The 15767-nt window shown below is 35.5% G+C and overlaps 2 protein-coding genes across 2 annotated transcripts; one reads left to right on the forward strand and one right to left on the reverse strand.

The window, feature by feature from the left end:
- The first annotated feature begins 5889 nt into the window (after nt 1-5889).
- LOC111366067 (oxysterol-binding protein-related protein 4C-like) lies at nt 5890-11051 on the forward strand. The gene is made up of 7 exons (XM_022986718.1): nt 5890-6009; nt 7563-7706; nt 8076-8321; nt 8980-9076; nt 9479-9770; nt 10151-10253; nt 10597-11051. Exons 1-7 carry the CDS (start codon nt 6007-6009, stop codon nt 10879-10881), a joined length of 1170 nt encoding a protein of 389 aa, XP_022842486.1. The 5' UTR covers nt 5890-6006; the 3' UTR covers nt 10882-11051.
- A 397-nt stretch (nt 11052-11448) lies between these two features.
- On the reverse strand, nt 11449-15480 carry LOC111366068. The gene is made up of 8 exons (XM_022986719.1): nt 15354-15480; nt 15181-15252; nt 13826-13916; nt 13293-13373; nt 12806-12868; nt 12563-12685; nt 12145-12183; nt 11449-12061 (listed from the first exon to the last, which is right to left on the reverse strand). Exons 1-8 carry the CDS (start codon nt 15431-15433, stop codon nt 11933-11935), a joined length of 678 nt encoding a protein of 225 aa, XP_022842487.1. The 5' UTR covers nt 15434-15480; the 3' UTR covers nt 11449-11932.
- Nucleotides 15481-15767: the final 287 nt, after the last annotated feature.

Here is a 15767-nt window from a genome sequence, read left to right on the forward strand (position 1 = left end):
ATTCCTTGCATTAACACCAAATGCACATTTCAAAGGATTTAACTTTAGTTTATATTACGTCATTCGCTCAAATGAACATCTTAATTGTTCAAAATGGTCTTCTTCTTTAATGGATTTGAACACTATATCATCTACATACACCTCAACAAATTTGCCTATCAAATCATGAAAAATTAGGTTTATCGCCCTTTGATAAGTTGCTCCTACATTTTTCAGACCGAAAGGCATAACTACCTATTCAAATCATCTTAGAGACCCAGGGCATCTAAAGACAGTTTTGTGTATATCTTCCTCAACTATATAAATTTGATTGTATCCTGAATACCCATCCATGAAGGAATACATTACGTGTCCGGCAGTTGAGTCTACTAAAGAGTCTACTGTGGGCATTGGATATTCATCTTTAGGTGTGACTATGTTTAAATTCTTAAAGTCTATGCACACCCTTAATTTATCATTCTTTTTTAACACTGACACGATATTGGACAACCAATTTACATATCTGGATGTTCTAATAAAGCCTGCATTTAATAATCGCTTTATTTCTTTCTTGATCTCAGGAAGTACATTAGGAGCAAAACGCCTAAGAGGTTGCTTATGAGGCTTAAAATTTAGCTTGGTTGGCAACCTATGTTCCACCAAATCTCTATCTAAACCAGACATATGTTCATATTTCCAAGCAAAACAATCTTTGTACTCCTTTAATAAAGCGATTAATTTATCACTAACCTCTTGATCGAGCATTTGGCTGATGAATGTTGGGCGATCTTCTCCTTTATTGTCAATATTCACTCTAATCAGGGGGTCTTGTGCTTGAGCGTATCCAGACTTGGCGATCCTTATCACTTCGTCGTCCAGTTCCCTTGTAAGCACTTTTTCTTCTAAACAATCAACCTTATTGACTTCTCGGCCAACACTTTGTTCCAACTCGAATACTGCTAATTTGTCTCTTAATGCTTCCAAGGCTTCTTCCTCATTCGCCTTGTCCTTATGTTCTTTATTAAAAGCCATTAATTTGGCTTTGAAGGCCTGAATATCGGTCATTTGCTTTTGTTGCTTAGAACTCATTCAAAACTCCTTGATTATTCTTTTGCCAATTAGTGACTCCTCTAGGGCCACTATGTTTGGCCTCATCTGACTGAACATTTCAGTGAGTGCATCCACCGAAAACAGCTCTTTACTCTGCGCGACAATCTGAGTTTCTTCTCCATCTTGGATTACTCTGATAGGTCCATAATTTTCTTCGTACATGAACATTTCCACTGAGTTTGCTTCTGCGACAAAAGGCCTATGATCGGTCTGCACCACATCTGCTTCGCCCTTATCATTCCAAAAAACTAGGCATTGATGGAGCGATGAGGGTATACAGCGACTTCCGTGTATCCAATCTCTTCCTAATAACACATTGTAACTAGTGAGACCATCTATTACAAAGAAGACTGTGGTCCTAGTAACTGTTCCTATAGTTATGTCAAATGGCATAACCCCTTTAGCTGAAGTTGCTCCTCCATTGAAACTTGTTAGGATAACTTCCTTTGGGATCATATCACCTTCTGTCTTTGCGAATTTCCTCATCATCCTAGATGGAATGGTGTTTATAGATGCTCCATTATCGACAAGCACTTTTGCCACAGGTATGTCGTTAACTAGAGCTTTAACGTTCAATGGCTTCAAGTGTTTGGTCAATTTCATGGCTGGTCACTTAAAAATAACCTTTTCGGCAGCATCTATTTCCACTTCCTGCTTGTTCTCTGTTGAGTTACCCTTTTGTGAGAAGTCAACGTGCAGCATATCGCACTGAGCCTCTGTCTCCTGAATTTCCTTTTTACTGTTTTCTAATGCTTCTTCTTCAGTTACCCAACCTGTGGGAGGAGGCATTATTCTTGGAGGTGATCCATACTTTTCAGAGCGAGGCACTCTCTTCTTCCTTTTGGGCATCCCGTATAGCACGTAATAATCGAAAGAACGCCCAGATAGTTCTCCCAATAAATCTACTTCACGAACTCCCTCTCGATGTAGTTGCTTCAACAGAGTATAGTACGATACTCCTCTTCTTCTCCTTTCTGCTTCCAGATCGATTTCCTCTTCGATGTCTGTCATACCATCATCTTCTTCACCATTGTAGGCCTCTCTAGAAGTTTGGCCTTCTTCATATTCTAGCATGCATGCTTCCTCTTCGTTATCCTCATTTTCTTCTTCTCCTTCTCTTTATTCTTAAACTCATTGGCTAGTAAATAGTTATTAGCTACGACAAGAGGTAACGTACCAAACTGAATAGTAAGGGACTGATCTGGATCTTCTCCATCCCTTCTGTCTCGCTCAAACTTCGACCTCCCAGAAGAAGTCTCTGGCAATTCTTCCATAGGTTCTCCTGTACCAGTCTCTTCACTGTCTTTGAGAACATTTCGATTGGCTGCCTCGAGTAGTCTAGGTGCCTTAGGATGTAGCATTCCCTATTGTTGCCTCATCATTCGTCCATAGTTCCGTTGAAAACGCCTTTTTTGGGTTCTAGTCATCTCGTTGAAAGGTATCGCCCTTCCAGCCTTATACTGGAATGAATGCCATACATTTGGTTGGCGAGGTTGCGGTCTGAATGTTTTTCCATTATTTACTAGCCTGAACCGCCTCTCAAAAGGCGGTCCCTTATAGAACGATGTACCCCGCCCTCTACCAGGTTGAGCGTTTGGGGAAAAACTAGGGCGATGGTGATGCTGCCATATCCCTGGTTTCTCTGCATTTGCACTCATTTCTTTTTTGCATCTTGCACATAGGACGTCTTCGTCCTTTTTGGGCTCCTTCCCTTTGATACGTTCAAAGACACTGGGATGTGGTCCAAGGTCTTCTTCTCCATCATCTATAACCAACTTAAATTTTGGCAACTTGTTTTTGAAACCAGACGTCACCATGTTCACTCCAAGTGGCTGTGGAAAAGGATTTTCATCCACTGCCATCTTCCTCTTATCCTCGAATGTAATTCGTCCTGATTCAATGGCATCCTATAACACATGGCGAAAACCAGACAGTTTTAGTCAAATGTGACCATGCATTATGCCACTTACAATATTTTTTACCCTTAACTTGTTCAGGGCTTGGCAATTTATGCTTATCGCTCAGCTTTATCTGTTTATCCTTATATAATTTATCAAATATAAGGTCAGTTTTGGTTACATCGAACGAGAACGTTCTAGCGTTTATGTTTTCATCTTTTATAAGCTCATCCTTGCCCGACGATCTAGACTTAGCCATCATAGGACAAGTATATGTGTCTCCTTTAACTAATTCGGCCAAACACATTTCGGTTTGATCGTAATACTCGTCATTAATGGTATGAACATCAAAATTTGGGTCTCTATAATAAGTCCCCTTGCTAGAATTTTTCATTTGTTCCTCTTCTCTTATTAATCGTTCATACCTAATCACGTTATCCCTCAATTGGAAAAGATCAGGAAATTCCTTGTCTTGGAACTTCTTCTTCAAATCAAAGTTTAGACAACCTTGAGCGATTTTGACAGACTCCTTTTCGGGCAAATGTACAAAACATTTACTTCTTATTGTCTTGAATCTTTGAAGGAAACCTTCTGCCCATTCGTTTGGCATTTGATGTAGATTCGCCAAATCGATCAAAGTAATTTCAGACTCAGTCTTATAAAACTGAGCGTGGAACAATTGCTCCAATTGTTGCCATGTTTGAACAGAGTTTGCTGGCAAATTGATGAACCAGGAGAATGCTACTCCTGTTAATGAACTAGGGAATAACATCATTTTATGGTAATCAGTTACGTCACCACTTTACAGTGTGAATCGCCCTATGTGTTCTAGAGTAGACACCTCTCCTAAACCGGTAAACAGCGAGAATTCTGGCACTTTATACCCTCTAGGCCATGGATATGCTTGGTCTACCCAATCAGGATATGGCTTTGTGTAAATCGGCCTAATGACAGGACGTACTCCAAAAACCATCTGGTCCTGTACGATTTCCATAATCTGATTCCTCAACATGACGTTGGGTTCATATGGAATTCCTACAGGTTGGTTGACCGGTTGATTTACTCGAGGCCTGATGTTTGATCCTTGGTTGACAACAAAGTTGCCATGATTTGGGCCATTGTTACCATTAGCCTGAACATTTATTCCATCATTAACACGTGGGGTATTTTGCCCGTTATTTAGGACATTATCTCTTACATTTAGGTTACATTATCTCTTACATTTAAGTTAGATGTACCAATGCCACTATTCTGATTTGGTATTACACCACCCCTCTGGTTTGAAGTAGAGGGATCAAAAGGTGGTCTACCCCTTGATTTAAATTTAGGACTGGGGGATTATGTCCCACAATTATCTTAGTTTGAAAGTGGTTTGCAAGAGGCACAACTGGCTGACAAATTTGGCCTACTAACTTATTCATTATTTCGTTCAAAGTATTCAGTTGTTTGGCCATGTTGTCATAATGTGCATTCCCATTTTGGGTAAATCTTTCCATATTATGAATATTTCGTAGATTTACTTGTTCAACGACATCTTGTGTGAGTTCTTCGAGTAATGCACGCATGGTTTGAGGACTCAACTCTGTCATTGGTTCGTAACGACTATGATTGCTTTGATTCTGTCCATCTGTTCGTGGAAAGCTATGCTGCTCCTCATATCGCTCGATCACAGACTGGACTCCTCCCTGACTTGCTGCTTCCTTATCGAATTTCTGAGGCATATTGTTTCACATTTTGTATCTTCAACACCAAACACCAAGGTCCCACTGGGCGTGCCAAATTGTTTCGCGCGGGTAGTCGCTAACAATTCAAAAGGGATCAGACGATTGTGTAAGGAACAAACATCTTGAGATAAAGTCCCAAAAAGGGGTGTTTTATTGGCGATGACTTTACAATTGGAAGTTAAACAGAATGCCTCCAAGGGGCGCAAGCACACGAGTACTGAAAAGAAATGTTTAAGTCTAAACTAAGAAATTGAAATTACATATTCTCTGTTTGAGAGTGTTTGATTCAGGCTCCTTTGCTCTATGTCTTCTTTTCCTTTTATATTCTCTTGATGATTTCTTCGTGATCAACCGCTTAGGAACTGCTTGATTGTTTTATAACTACCAACTTCCTTCATGGTGGCCAACTTATCGTGGAACTGTCGTCTCTAACTGCTGCCACTACTCTTTGTCGTTCAACCGTCTTCAACTAAACTTCTTGAATCGTGGAACGTGATAAGATTACTCAATAACTGTTTCGATAACTGCACTTTTGGATAACCATAACATCTTATGTTTGTTAAGATCCTGGGCGATTCGAAGGTTTGGGCGAGAACAGGGTCATAACTCTGGGCGACTGCAAGACACTTCATTCGTTCAGATCTTGGGCGTCTTGCAAGTTTGGGCGATGGTGTTACCGCGTTCGTGGGCTTCCACTGCATTCATTAATAATCCTATTTGGGCCTTTATCCTGAATTGTCCAGTTGGGTTTCATTCTTTGGGCTGCACTTTTAGCGTGTCAACAAAACTAAAAACATCTTTTTACTTTTTGCATGTCAATCATTCTTTCTTTTTAACATTTGAGATAAACATATTCCATTAGTTAAACCGAAAGTAGTAGACAAACTGAGCAAATATAAAGGCAAATCGGAGTTTGGTGAGTCAATTGCACCAAATTGAAGATGGGTGTTTTAGATGCACCTCCGCTCAAAGTTGGATGACCCTTGACCTACCAACCTTTCAAGTTTGGAAAAAAACGAAAAAAACCTTATATATCATCGACCCTTGACCTACCAACCCTACCCTGCAAAAATAAAAATAAAAAATAAAAAAAATAAAAAAATAAAAAAATAAAAAAATAAAAAAGAAAAAGGAAAAATCTCAACCGTCTTTCAACTTTGAAAAAGAAGCCCCCAAAGGATTTAAAAAGGAAAGAGCCGAAAGGCCTTTCCGCTCTATATTTTCATTCTGCATAGTTCTTACAGCCTGTTCAGAAGTTGCACCCTTTCCATTCTCTCTTCTTCAGCTCTATTAAAATGGTATCTTTCTATTCTCTTTCACACGCACACACTTCTTGTGTAAATTTTATCTGTCATATATACATATCATATTTGAATAAATTCCTTCGTGTCCGAATGGATATACAGAAAAAACCAAACTTCGATAATTCTGAGTTTTATGTATATGTCTCGAAAATGTTTTTCTTCCTTCCGGCCGGCAACTTATGCCAGTTTTCCGGCGAAATATATTTTGGCGTGTGACATAGAATATAGATAATAAATTCTTCATCATATTACTGTATAGTTCAAGTTGTTGATATATATATTTACTTTAACTTCGATTTATCTTTACTCCACAAATTAATTAAACATGCTATTTTTTCTCTTGATCGTGTTCATGGTTTTTTCTTAATCATTTGCAAAATGATTATTTTATTTAATTATGATTAGACTTTGTAAAAACTGTGTGCTGTCATTTGCTACTTCTTTTTGTAACTTTCGCCAGCAGGCAAGCTTAAATTTAATAAATTAATTGTGGCTCCACTTGGAAGTATACACATATATTATCTTAACTTACTCTTTTCTTGGAAATTCAGACTATAGTTATAAATAATTGTAATTATCTATGAATTTCTTAAGTTAATTCTAATATATGTAAACACACACACGCACATTATTTTTGACTTTTGAAACACATTGCTTAGTGGAGCAAGTAAATTGTGTGTGGCTTTACTTTAAAGATTTGGCATAGGAGATAAGATAGAGAATATCGAGGTAGAAAAATTATTAGCACCTTGCTTACATAAATGTCCACATTATAGATGGAAATAATTTTAACAAATATAAATGAGTTTTGCTACACGTACATCAGGGTTGACACTCCGATGTATACTCACCTCACATGAGAGGTGAGTGTCACATGGGCCCTACAACAATAAAAAAATTTGGGATCTTCCATGTGAGGAGAGTGTACACCAGAGTGTCAACCCTGGTATACAAATAGCATTTTCTAATATAAATTTAGTCCTCTTTTAATCTTTTTGACAGCATTTGTGAATCATTGATCCCCTAAACCTAGAGCAAGAATGCCTAAAAATTAGGTGGTGGGGAACCTGTGATCCAGTTGAGGCATAACTCGTGATTTACCCTCTCCAAGGTTTTAGGAGCAAGGGTCTAGGGGGTCCAAAATTTACTCTAGTGTAAGATGGGATACCTGGATATCAAAATAAAAAAATGCCTAGAAATTATAGAGATTTTTCAATAATTTTCAGCACATGTACTCAACTTATCACGTTTATAAATATTGACAATTGACGGATACCTTTCAAATATACTTCATATCTAATACACTAGAACATGTCATGTCAAGGACAATCATTACGAATTCTAGAATAAATAACAATCGACTCTCCTTTAATAGCTACATACAGGTCTTAAAAATAAAGTATTCTCCGCCCTTTCATCCCCATCTATTCGAACCAATCTATTATAAATTGTCTTGTATTAGTTAAAAATTCAAAATAAAATTCTATAATTTGTGCATATAAGTTGCATTAAATTAATTTCTTGGGATATTTTATGTTGTGATGTAGGTAACTGATGGGGTAGTTCTAACTGCACCATTATCACTGGAGGGAGAGGATTCTGATGCAAATTATAGAGCTCCTAATGTTCTTAAACGAATTTTAAGTCTACTTAATAATGTACGGCCAGGATCTGATCTCACTCGACTTCAGGCAAGTCATTTATAATTGTTATTTATTTTCTAAATAAAGATGTGTCGTTTAAATTTTATTCGTGTTCGCTGTACTTCAATTCATTTGAATCAAGTCACCATACATAATTTTTAAGAGCTATGGCCATGAGTAGTTGATGTCTTCGTAAGCATTTGACTTCATTTAACTTGACGAAATTGGATGAAGTGACCCAAATTGAGACAAAATTAAAGTATAATTACCCAATTGACACAAATTGAAGTACATTTATCGACCCAATTTAAATTTGAGTAAAAGTATAGTTTCCGCCGATGAAATTCCATGTATAATTTTGTTTTATTTTATAGTGTTATTATGTCATCTTTACTTTTTTCTTGATTTCAAGTTCAGTTGCCACCAATGTTCAACCTTCCAAAGTCTCAGCTTCAATGTTATGGAGAATCTGTGTATTGCAATAACAGTGACATTTTGAGCAAATGTGCTAAACAAGAAACTTCTCTAGAGAGATTCACAAGTGTTGTAGCATGGAGCATATCCACTATGCGTCCTTTGATGTTCGGCGTGGCTCCTTACAATCCTGTCCTCGGAGAGACTCACCATGTCTCGAGGGGAACTCTGAACGTGTTGCTCGAACAGGTACATCGGATTAATTTTTTGACTACTCTATGTTATGATATACGTCGATTTGATGATCTACTCTTTATGGATTAAATCCTAATGTCAACTTATGAGACCATCGGAAACCTACGAAATGGTAAAAGAACTAATAATACAATGTATATATAGTGATTTACTCTCAATGTGAAAGCTACGTCTTATTCACCGGTTTTCAGTCTAATGGAGATGGAGAGTACAAATTTTTTTGTACACCTCATGCACGCACAAAAAAGGGCCCTATGAAAGCCGTTTAGCCCCTGTTTGAATCATTAGAAAGAGTTTTCTAGGGAAAATGAGTTTTGGAACAATATTTTTTTGGAGAATTTATGGTTAAAAGGTGGAAAAAAATTTTGGTTTACATGCAAAATATTTTATTGTGAGAATATGTGATTGAAAATGAGTTTGAGAAAAAAGAGTTCTGTCTTAATGATTGTCAAACAAGGGCTTATATAGTAATAATGATGATGTTACCAAATAGGCTAAAACTCTTAATAATAATTACTTTATATTTAATTTAGGAGCCTAATACTTTGACGACATATTTGGTCCGCATTGCATTTATATTTCTTCTTTCATCTTATATATCCAATCTAGCATGCCAAACATTGACTGAGGGATCATTCCTTCATGTTATTAGGTTTCGCATCACCCACCAGTGACTGCTCTTCATGCAACAGATGAGAAAGATAAGGTGGAGATCATATGGTGTCATCGTCCCGTACCAAAATTCTATGGTATTTGATTATCTTCTCTAACTCTTTCGCGTTAAAATGTTGATTAGTTATTGACGAAACCTTTACAACTTGAGTGAGATATAGAAATTCCGGTTAGATGGGCTATAATTTTAGTTCTTCTTATATTGGAAATTTACAACTTCATACAAGTATTGGTAGGCGATAAGAATGGGGAAATAAACCGTATGATACTAGTGTTAGAGAGGTATCTTGGGTACTTGACGGACGAGTTTACTTTTTATGAAATGTCTTAGACGTGCAGAATTTTGATAAATGAATAGAGGGAAGATAACAATTCAGGGACCTTCATTGATTATCACTCATGTTTTCTGAAGCTTAGAATAACTTGAATTACATTTCAAAATCTAAACATGTGTGAATACCTGATTGAAATTTTCATAGGCACTCATATTGAAACTGAGGTGCAAGGAAAAAGGCAGTTGAAGATCCTTGATAGGAATGAAACTTACATAATGAACTCACCAAACCTTGTGATCAGATTCTTCCCTATGCCCGGTGTTGACTGGTTGGGAAATGTCACAATCAAATGTCAAGAAACTGGCCTTGAAGCTGAGTTAAACTACAGAGGCAATTCGTTTTTACCTCGACCATCTGTCCATCGATCTATAAAAGGAAAAATCGTCATGTCATCTTCTTCCAAGACTATTTATGTTGTTGATGGCCATTGGGATAGGTATGTTAACATTCAAATATTGAGTTATTATGCTTTTTTAAACATCTGTTATTTTTCCCTATAGTTTGTGGGATGTTCTGTGAACCAAAGTCTGTTCTTGAAAATTCCTTTATTTATTTATTTTTTTTTATGAAAATTATATACTATATAAAGTTCGACTTTTTTAATCGAGAGGTCATGCATTCAACCGTAGTTATACGTATTGAAATAGATTCAGAGTCCCATTTATAAGAATGTGTGATCACAGTAGAACAAGTGGGAGGGATAGACCAAAATGCATGTTAATGTTCTAGTTGCTTTGGATCGTAGATCAATTTTCATTTGTTTCACTATGAGTTGGTATCTCATTTTTTTGTTCAATTTTCTCTTTCAATATGTAGAACTGTCACAGTGAAGGATATTTTCAGTGGAAAAGTAACAGTAATCTACAATGCAAAGGAGGCGATTTCAGGACTGAAGACTCCTATTGTTAATGACCCGAAGGTAATCAAATTCCAAAAATACAATTCTATCATTATACTAAGGTCAGCCACAAGCCAATGCCAATATGCCATGTTATGGACTTTGGCTTTCTCCTAAAAAGTGTCTCTTATAAGAGTTTATAGGGATGTCCGATATGGCTTGTTTAAAAGCATTTCTAGAGTAGGAACTTATTTAAAATTAGTTTTTGAACAACAATTAAGGTAGTCGTCTCCACAAACTCTTTTATAATAAGTAAAAGTAAAAGTCATGTCAAAAAGCTCCTATTATTGTTGTTGTTTCTTTATAGGAAATATCCACACACGTTTTCGTGCAATTGATTGTGCGATTTTTTGATATGCTTTAGGGCATCCTGCAAAGTGAATCAACTTTGGTATGGGCTGAGGTAAGCAAAAATATCCTTCAAAAATGCTGGGCTAAAGCAAAAGAAGCAAAGACATGTATTGAAGAAAGGCAGAGAGAGCTTGCTAGAGAAGCAAAGTTAAAAGGAGAAAGTTGGATTCCCAAGCATTTCACTATATCTCACAGCAAGGAAAGTGGATGGGACTGCTTACCAAATCAGAAGTTGGTCTGTTCCGCTCCAATAATTGTACCTCCGGTCGAGAGCCATGATGGTGGAGAATGTAATTAACCTTAATGGCATGCTTGGCACGATGAATTGAAAAGCACCGAATATTGTTAAAGAAAAATTGTTGAAATCGTGCTCATTATCATCTGCAATATTCGCATTGCCTACTCTTTATACTTATTCATACCCATACACTCACAAAATAGTATTGGTAGCTATAGTTATTTAGCTCTCGTTTGGTTCTAATTTTTCAAGCCAAAAAATCAATTTTTTGACCGTTATTAATATACTCAATCGTCATTTTTAACATTTTCACTCACAAGTAGGATCCACTTCTCTCTAACGATCAAAAAATTGATTCTCATAATCAGCACAAAACAGACTCTTAATATGTAAAGGAAGTTCAATGACATTGGGTAAATCAAGTGAGTCTACTTCCTCAAAGTACCTCAAGGTGGCTAACTGTCTTTCTTGGTATTCTTTTTCCCTGCTAAATCTATAAAATTTGCTAAAATATATTTTAACTTGGTATGTACAAAAGTAGTATGTAGATAAATATCAAACAAAATAAAGGGACTAAACAAGAAAGGAATATATACATCAATTAAAAACTAATCAGCACAACACAGATTGAAATCGTCAAAAACAATCAACAAGAAGAAATCTTTTACTGCAAAAATTTCATTATATACTCGGATTTTGGGAATTCTACTAGAAAGAAGAAACATTGAGAAATCTATATAAAACAATAGAAAACTGTCTCTGCTGGGGCCTAATTTGCAATTTCTACAAAGGTCACCCAAACAGTGCCACATAGTCCAGGGATGGGAATGTAACAAATAGCCCAAAATGGTGGAAAACAATTTAACACAAAATCTCCATCCCCAAGGAAGCACAACATTGGCAGCAAAGTTCTTCACACTCTTCAGCTAAGTTTAAAATCACATTCACAGCTCTGCCAGTTGCCCTTGGACTCAAAAAGAAGCCATCTTGGGGAGTGTACTCAATGCTATATCATGAGAGGCACTTTACAACAGCGAGAATGGAGACGAGAAGGGGATGAATGCAACTCTTGATTTGACCAAAGAATCAGAACTTATTTTTATCACTCCACTCAAATTGATGTATAATTGGGGAAAAGGAGCATCAAATTATCAAGAGTTTCAGGTAAGAATTTCCTTGCAAACAAGTAACAAGGTCGCTGCTTTCCATTCCACAGGCATGGCCTGATCTGAATTTCCTTCTGCAGCACAAAAGAATGATGGTCTTCTAAATACAAAAATTAAAAACTTCAAGAAAGCAATGTGTTTCATGGAAGATACTAACCACTTCTTCACTTGTAACGTGCAGACTCTCTGTAATAGACTACAAAAACAGTGGAAAGAAAGTGTCAATATAGGTTCATCAGTCAACAAAAACAAAAAATATAAAACTTGAATGCAACGTGAATGCAACAATTTTGCTCATTAAAATGTTTGGATTGCGAGGCGCACTGCCAACAAAGATGGACTTGATGTTATAGATGCAGATAAGTTGACAAAAATAACTTGCTTTTCCAGTAACATAGTTGAGTAGAAAATTTTCTATCATAAACTTGCATACTTCTCCTAGAACCATAAAAGTGCAGAATCTGCAGGGAAATTTGCCTAAATAACTCTTGGAAATAAGGTGGGTCATTGCACTTGAGAAAAACATAAAAATCAAATGCATTCAATGTAATATTTCTGTAAAAGCCGAGCCATACTGTAATATTTCTCATCAGCTCATAAGTAACATCTTTCTTGCGATATGATTTTGGATGCCACTTCCCTTCAGACCAATCCACGTGTGTTACTGACCAATTTGCAATTCCAGATGGATCAAGAATCTGAAAATGCAAGGGGAAATTATTTCCTTTAAAATGATTTAGAAAATTTACAAAGAAGCAGAAAAAAGAGGAGACTTAGAGTTGTCTTAAACAAAGAAATCATATGTTAACTATTCTCACATGGAAAAAAGTAGGCAAATAGTGTTCATCAGAATAGCAGTTGCGTCCATATTCCATACCTGGCTGTTAAAATCAGAAAAATAGATGTTAACAAGTGGTTGAGTGAACCGTATACAAAAAATAGTAGTAAAAATAAAAAATAAAAAAAATCGAACAAATATACTGTACTTGTATAAGTTGTTTAGAAAAATATCCACTCGTCGACTCATAAAATAAGTGATGACAGGCTCAATCTAACTAATTAATCACCAACTCAACTAGGACATAAGTATTCCAACAAAAACATAAACCCAAAGATTACAGTTATTTTCTCACATGAATAAAAGGAGAAACTTTGAAATGCAATTGGTCTAGGCTCATAAGCTTGAGGATATGGTATATACAAAAAATAATTTATGAGTGAGAAATGTTTAAAAAAGATTCCAAGAAAAACCTAAGAAATAAACTCAACATTAAAAGTAAGTAAACAAGAAGAAACTAAATTCACCTTGCAATAATCCCTGAATTTTGTATAGTAGAGACTATCAGCCATAATTATAACTGCATGTTGCCGCTTCACTGTGAACCACTGAAATATTCAAATAAAATCCATCATAATATAAATAGTTCAATTGAGAAATTAATCTAAAAGAAGAATGTCAAACCCTAGGTCCACTCAGAAGGAGACGATAGATGCATATGTAAGAGTGCACGAATTGAATAACTTGATGGGTATGTTCAAAGTCAAAGCTACAAGAACTGTTATAAGAGAATCAATATCTTAACTCCAGAACCTATTGCCTCTCTCCCTGGGAAGGTTCTAAGATTGTTTGTCTTGATTTCCAACCGAAAATTAGATGCTTTTTTTCGTTTCATTTCTTATTTTGCAGTTGAGATAACTTCGGCAATACGAATTTCATTTATGTTGCCAAAATGTCAGACATTTCTGTTTGCTTCCATTCATTAACCATTTATCCATTTCAAAGATTGAGCAATTGCCAAAATCTAAATATTTCCCTTATTATCAGCCAACAACCACACCTGTGCACCCTTCCGAAAATCTTTCTTCTCAACTTCAGGTAACATATGTTCAGAATACCTCCCACTTCCATGTGGACCAGGATCCTCAAAGCTGCAGAAAAGAGGATTACTGCTTATTACTTCTATCCAAATACAAATACAAATACAAATTCACATGAAAATGATTTTGCACTGTGATGAAAATCACTCTGACACCATCAACACAAAAGGCCATAAAGAATCAAACCAAACAAACCAGAATAATTAATATTTTTTTGCAATATATGACTCATTTTCAGAGCTATCTACTAGTTGAACTATGTTATGTCCTGTGGATTCATTTCACCCTCTCTGGCTTGCAAGGAACTGTGCAAAATGGTTATTATATTGGAAAAATGTTCTTACAGTAAAAATAATTCCACTAGAAAATTTGGAAGAATATAGAATATGTGGTTAATATATACAAAGTTAAATAAATTCTTCAACTTAACAGGAGATAAACTCCTCATGTAAACCACTGGCAATGTAAATGAAAACATGTTAGCCTTCAGAACTTCAAACCCACTTTTGATAAGAGTGTGTACTGAGTTCAAATACCTTTAGAGTTTCCCAACACCAAAATGACTTGACAATTGGACGAATACAAGGACAAATAAAAATATTACCTTAAGGAAAGACATAAACATGATGATAAATTATCTCTGCTATTAATATTAGCCCCTGTTTGGTTTAGATAAAAATCAGAATCTTAGATTTTGATAAAAGTTGATAAAATGTGTTGGTTGAAAAGTTTTAAATCTCATGAAATATGTGGCTAAAGTTAAATAGTGACTTCAATTTTTCTAGCCGACCCAAATAGGGGCTTAGCTAGCAATGAAACAATAAAATATTAAGCAGTTTAAACAATAAAATATTAAGCAGTTTAAACAATAAAATATTAAGCAGTTTAAACAATAAAATATTAAGCAGTTTAAACAATAAAATATTAAGCAGTTTAAACAATAAAATATTAAGCAGTTTAAACAATAAAATATTAAGCAGTTTAAACAATAAAATATTAAGCAGTTTACTTTTAAATCTTGTATTTTTTTCTTAATGATGTTAAATTCTCATTTTCCTTCTATCCAACTTTGGACTAAAGTATTTATTATGGTCTTGTATGTAACACTACATATTCCAATTCTGATGTGTAATTAAATTTTATTACATTTACAAGAATGAAACTTAATTTTTTTTGCATCAAGTAGCTGAATGAATTTTAGTCCACTTTTCATATTATTTTCACCAGGCATCTAAACTTCAAATGAACCCAGATCTTGACGGCATCTTAGAAGCTGCCCACATAAACATTGATAAGGAACAAACAGCAGGGTTACCTGTCTATGAAGCTTGTATTTGTGTACATGAGATAGTTGTACACATAGTCAAATTCATGCAATGGTATGCAACTGCATTTCAGAAAAATATTTAGTTGAAAAATCATAAGTGACATGAGTTTTCGCAATTGGGAGAAAGAAAGGACTTGACAACAACATCATCATCCAGGCACCTGTCAGAGAGTAGAACAAAATGCTGGTTGTCAGGATCTTTGAGTGCATTTGCTAAAAGCCTTCTTTCTGCATTGACCATTGAAATTTTTCCCCATGCTACCTGTAAATATTAACCAGCAATCAGCATTTAAGACTATCATAAAATGCTGCATTAGGAGAAGGAAATACTGTAATAGTAGAATATTCAGTCAGTAGAACTATGGCAACAATATTACAATACAAAAATCATTTTGCATGAATTTAATGTTCGACTTTGAACACCCATTGAGTGTGCTCAAGTTAGCAGTAATAAACAATGCACAATCAATAGATTTTGCGAGAATCTCTAGATCTGCTAGTCTCACGTACAAAATATCTTTCACCCAAAATGAAAAAAAATATATAATAACAATAACAACAACAACAATAATAAT

Source organism: Olea europaea, chromosome 17 (genome assembly GCF_002742605.1).
Source record: "Olea europaea var. sylvestris chromosome 17, O_europaea_v1, whole genome shotgun sequence".
NCBI lineage: Eukaryota > Viridiplantae > Streptophyta > Magnoliopsida > Lamiales > Oleaceae > Olea > Olea europaea.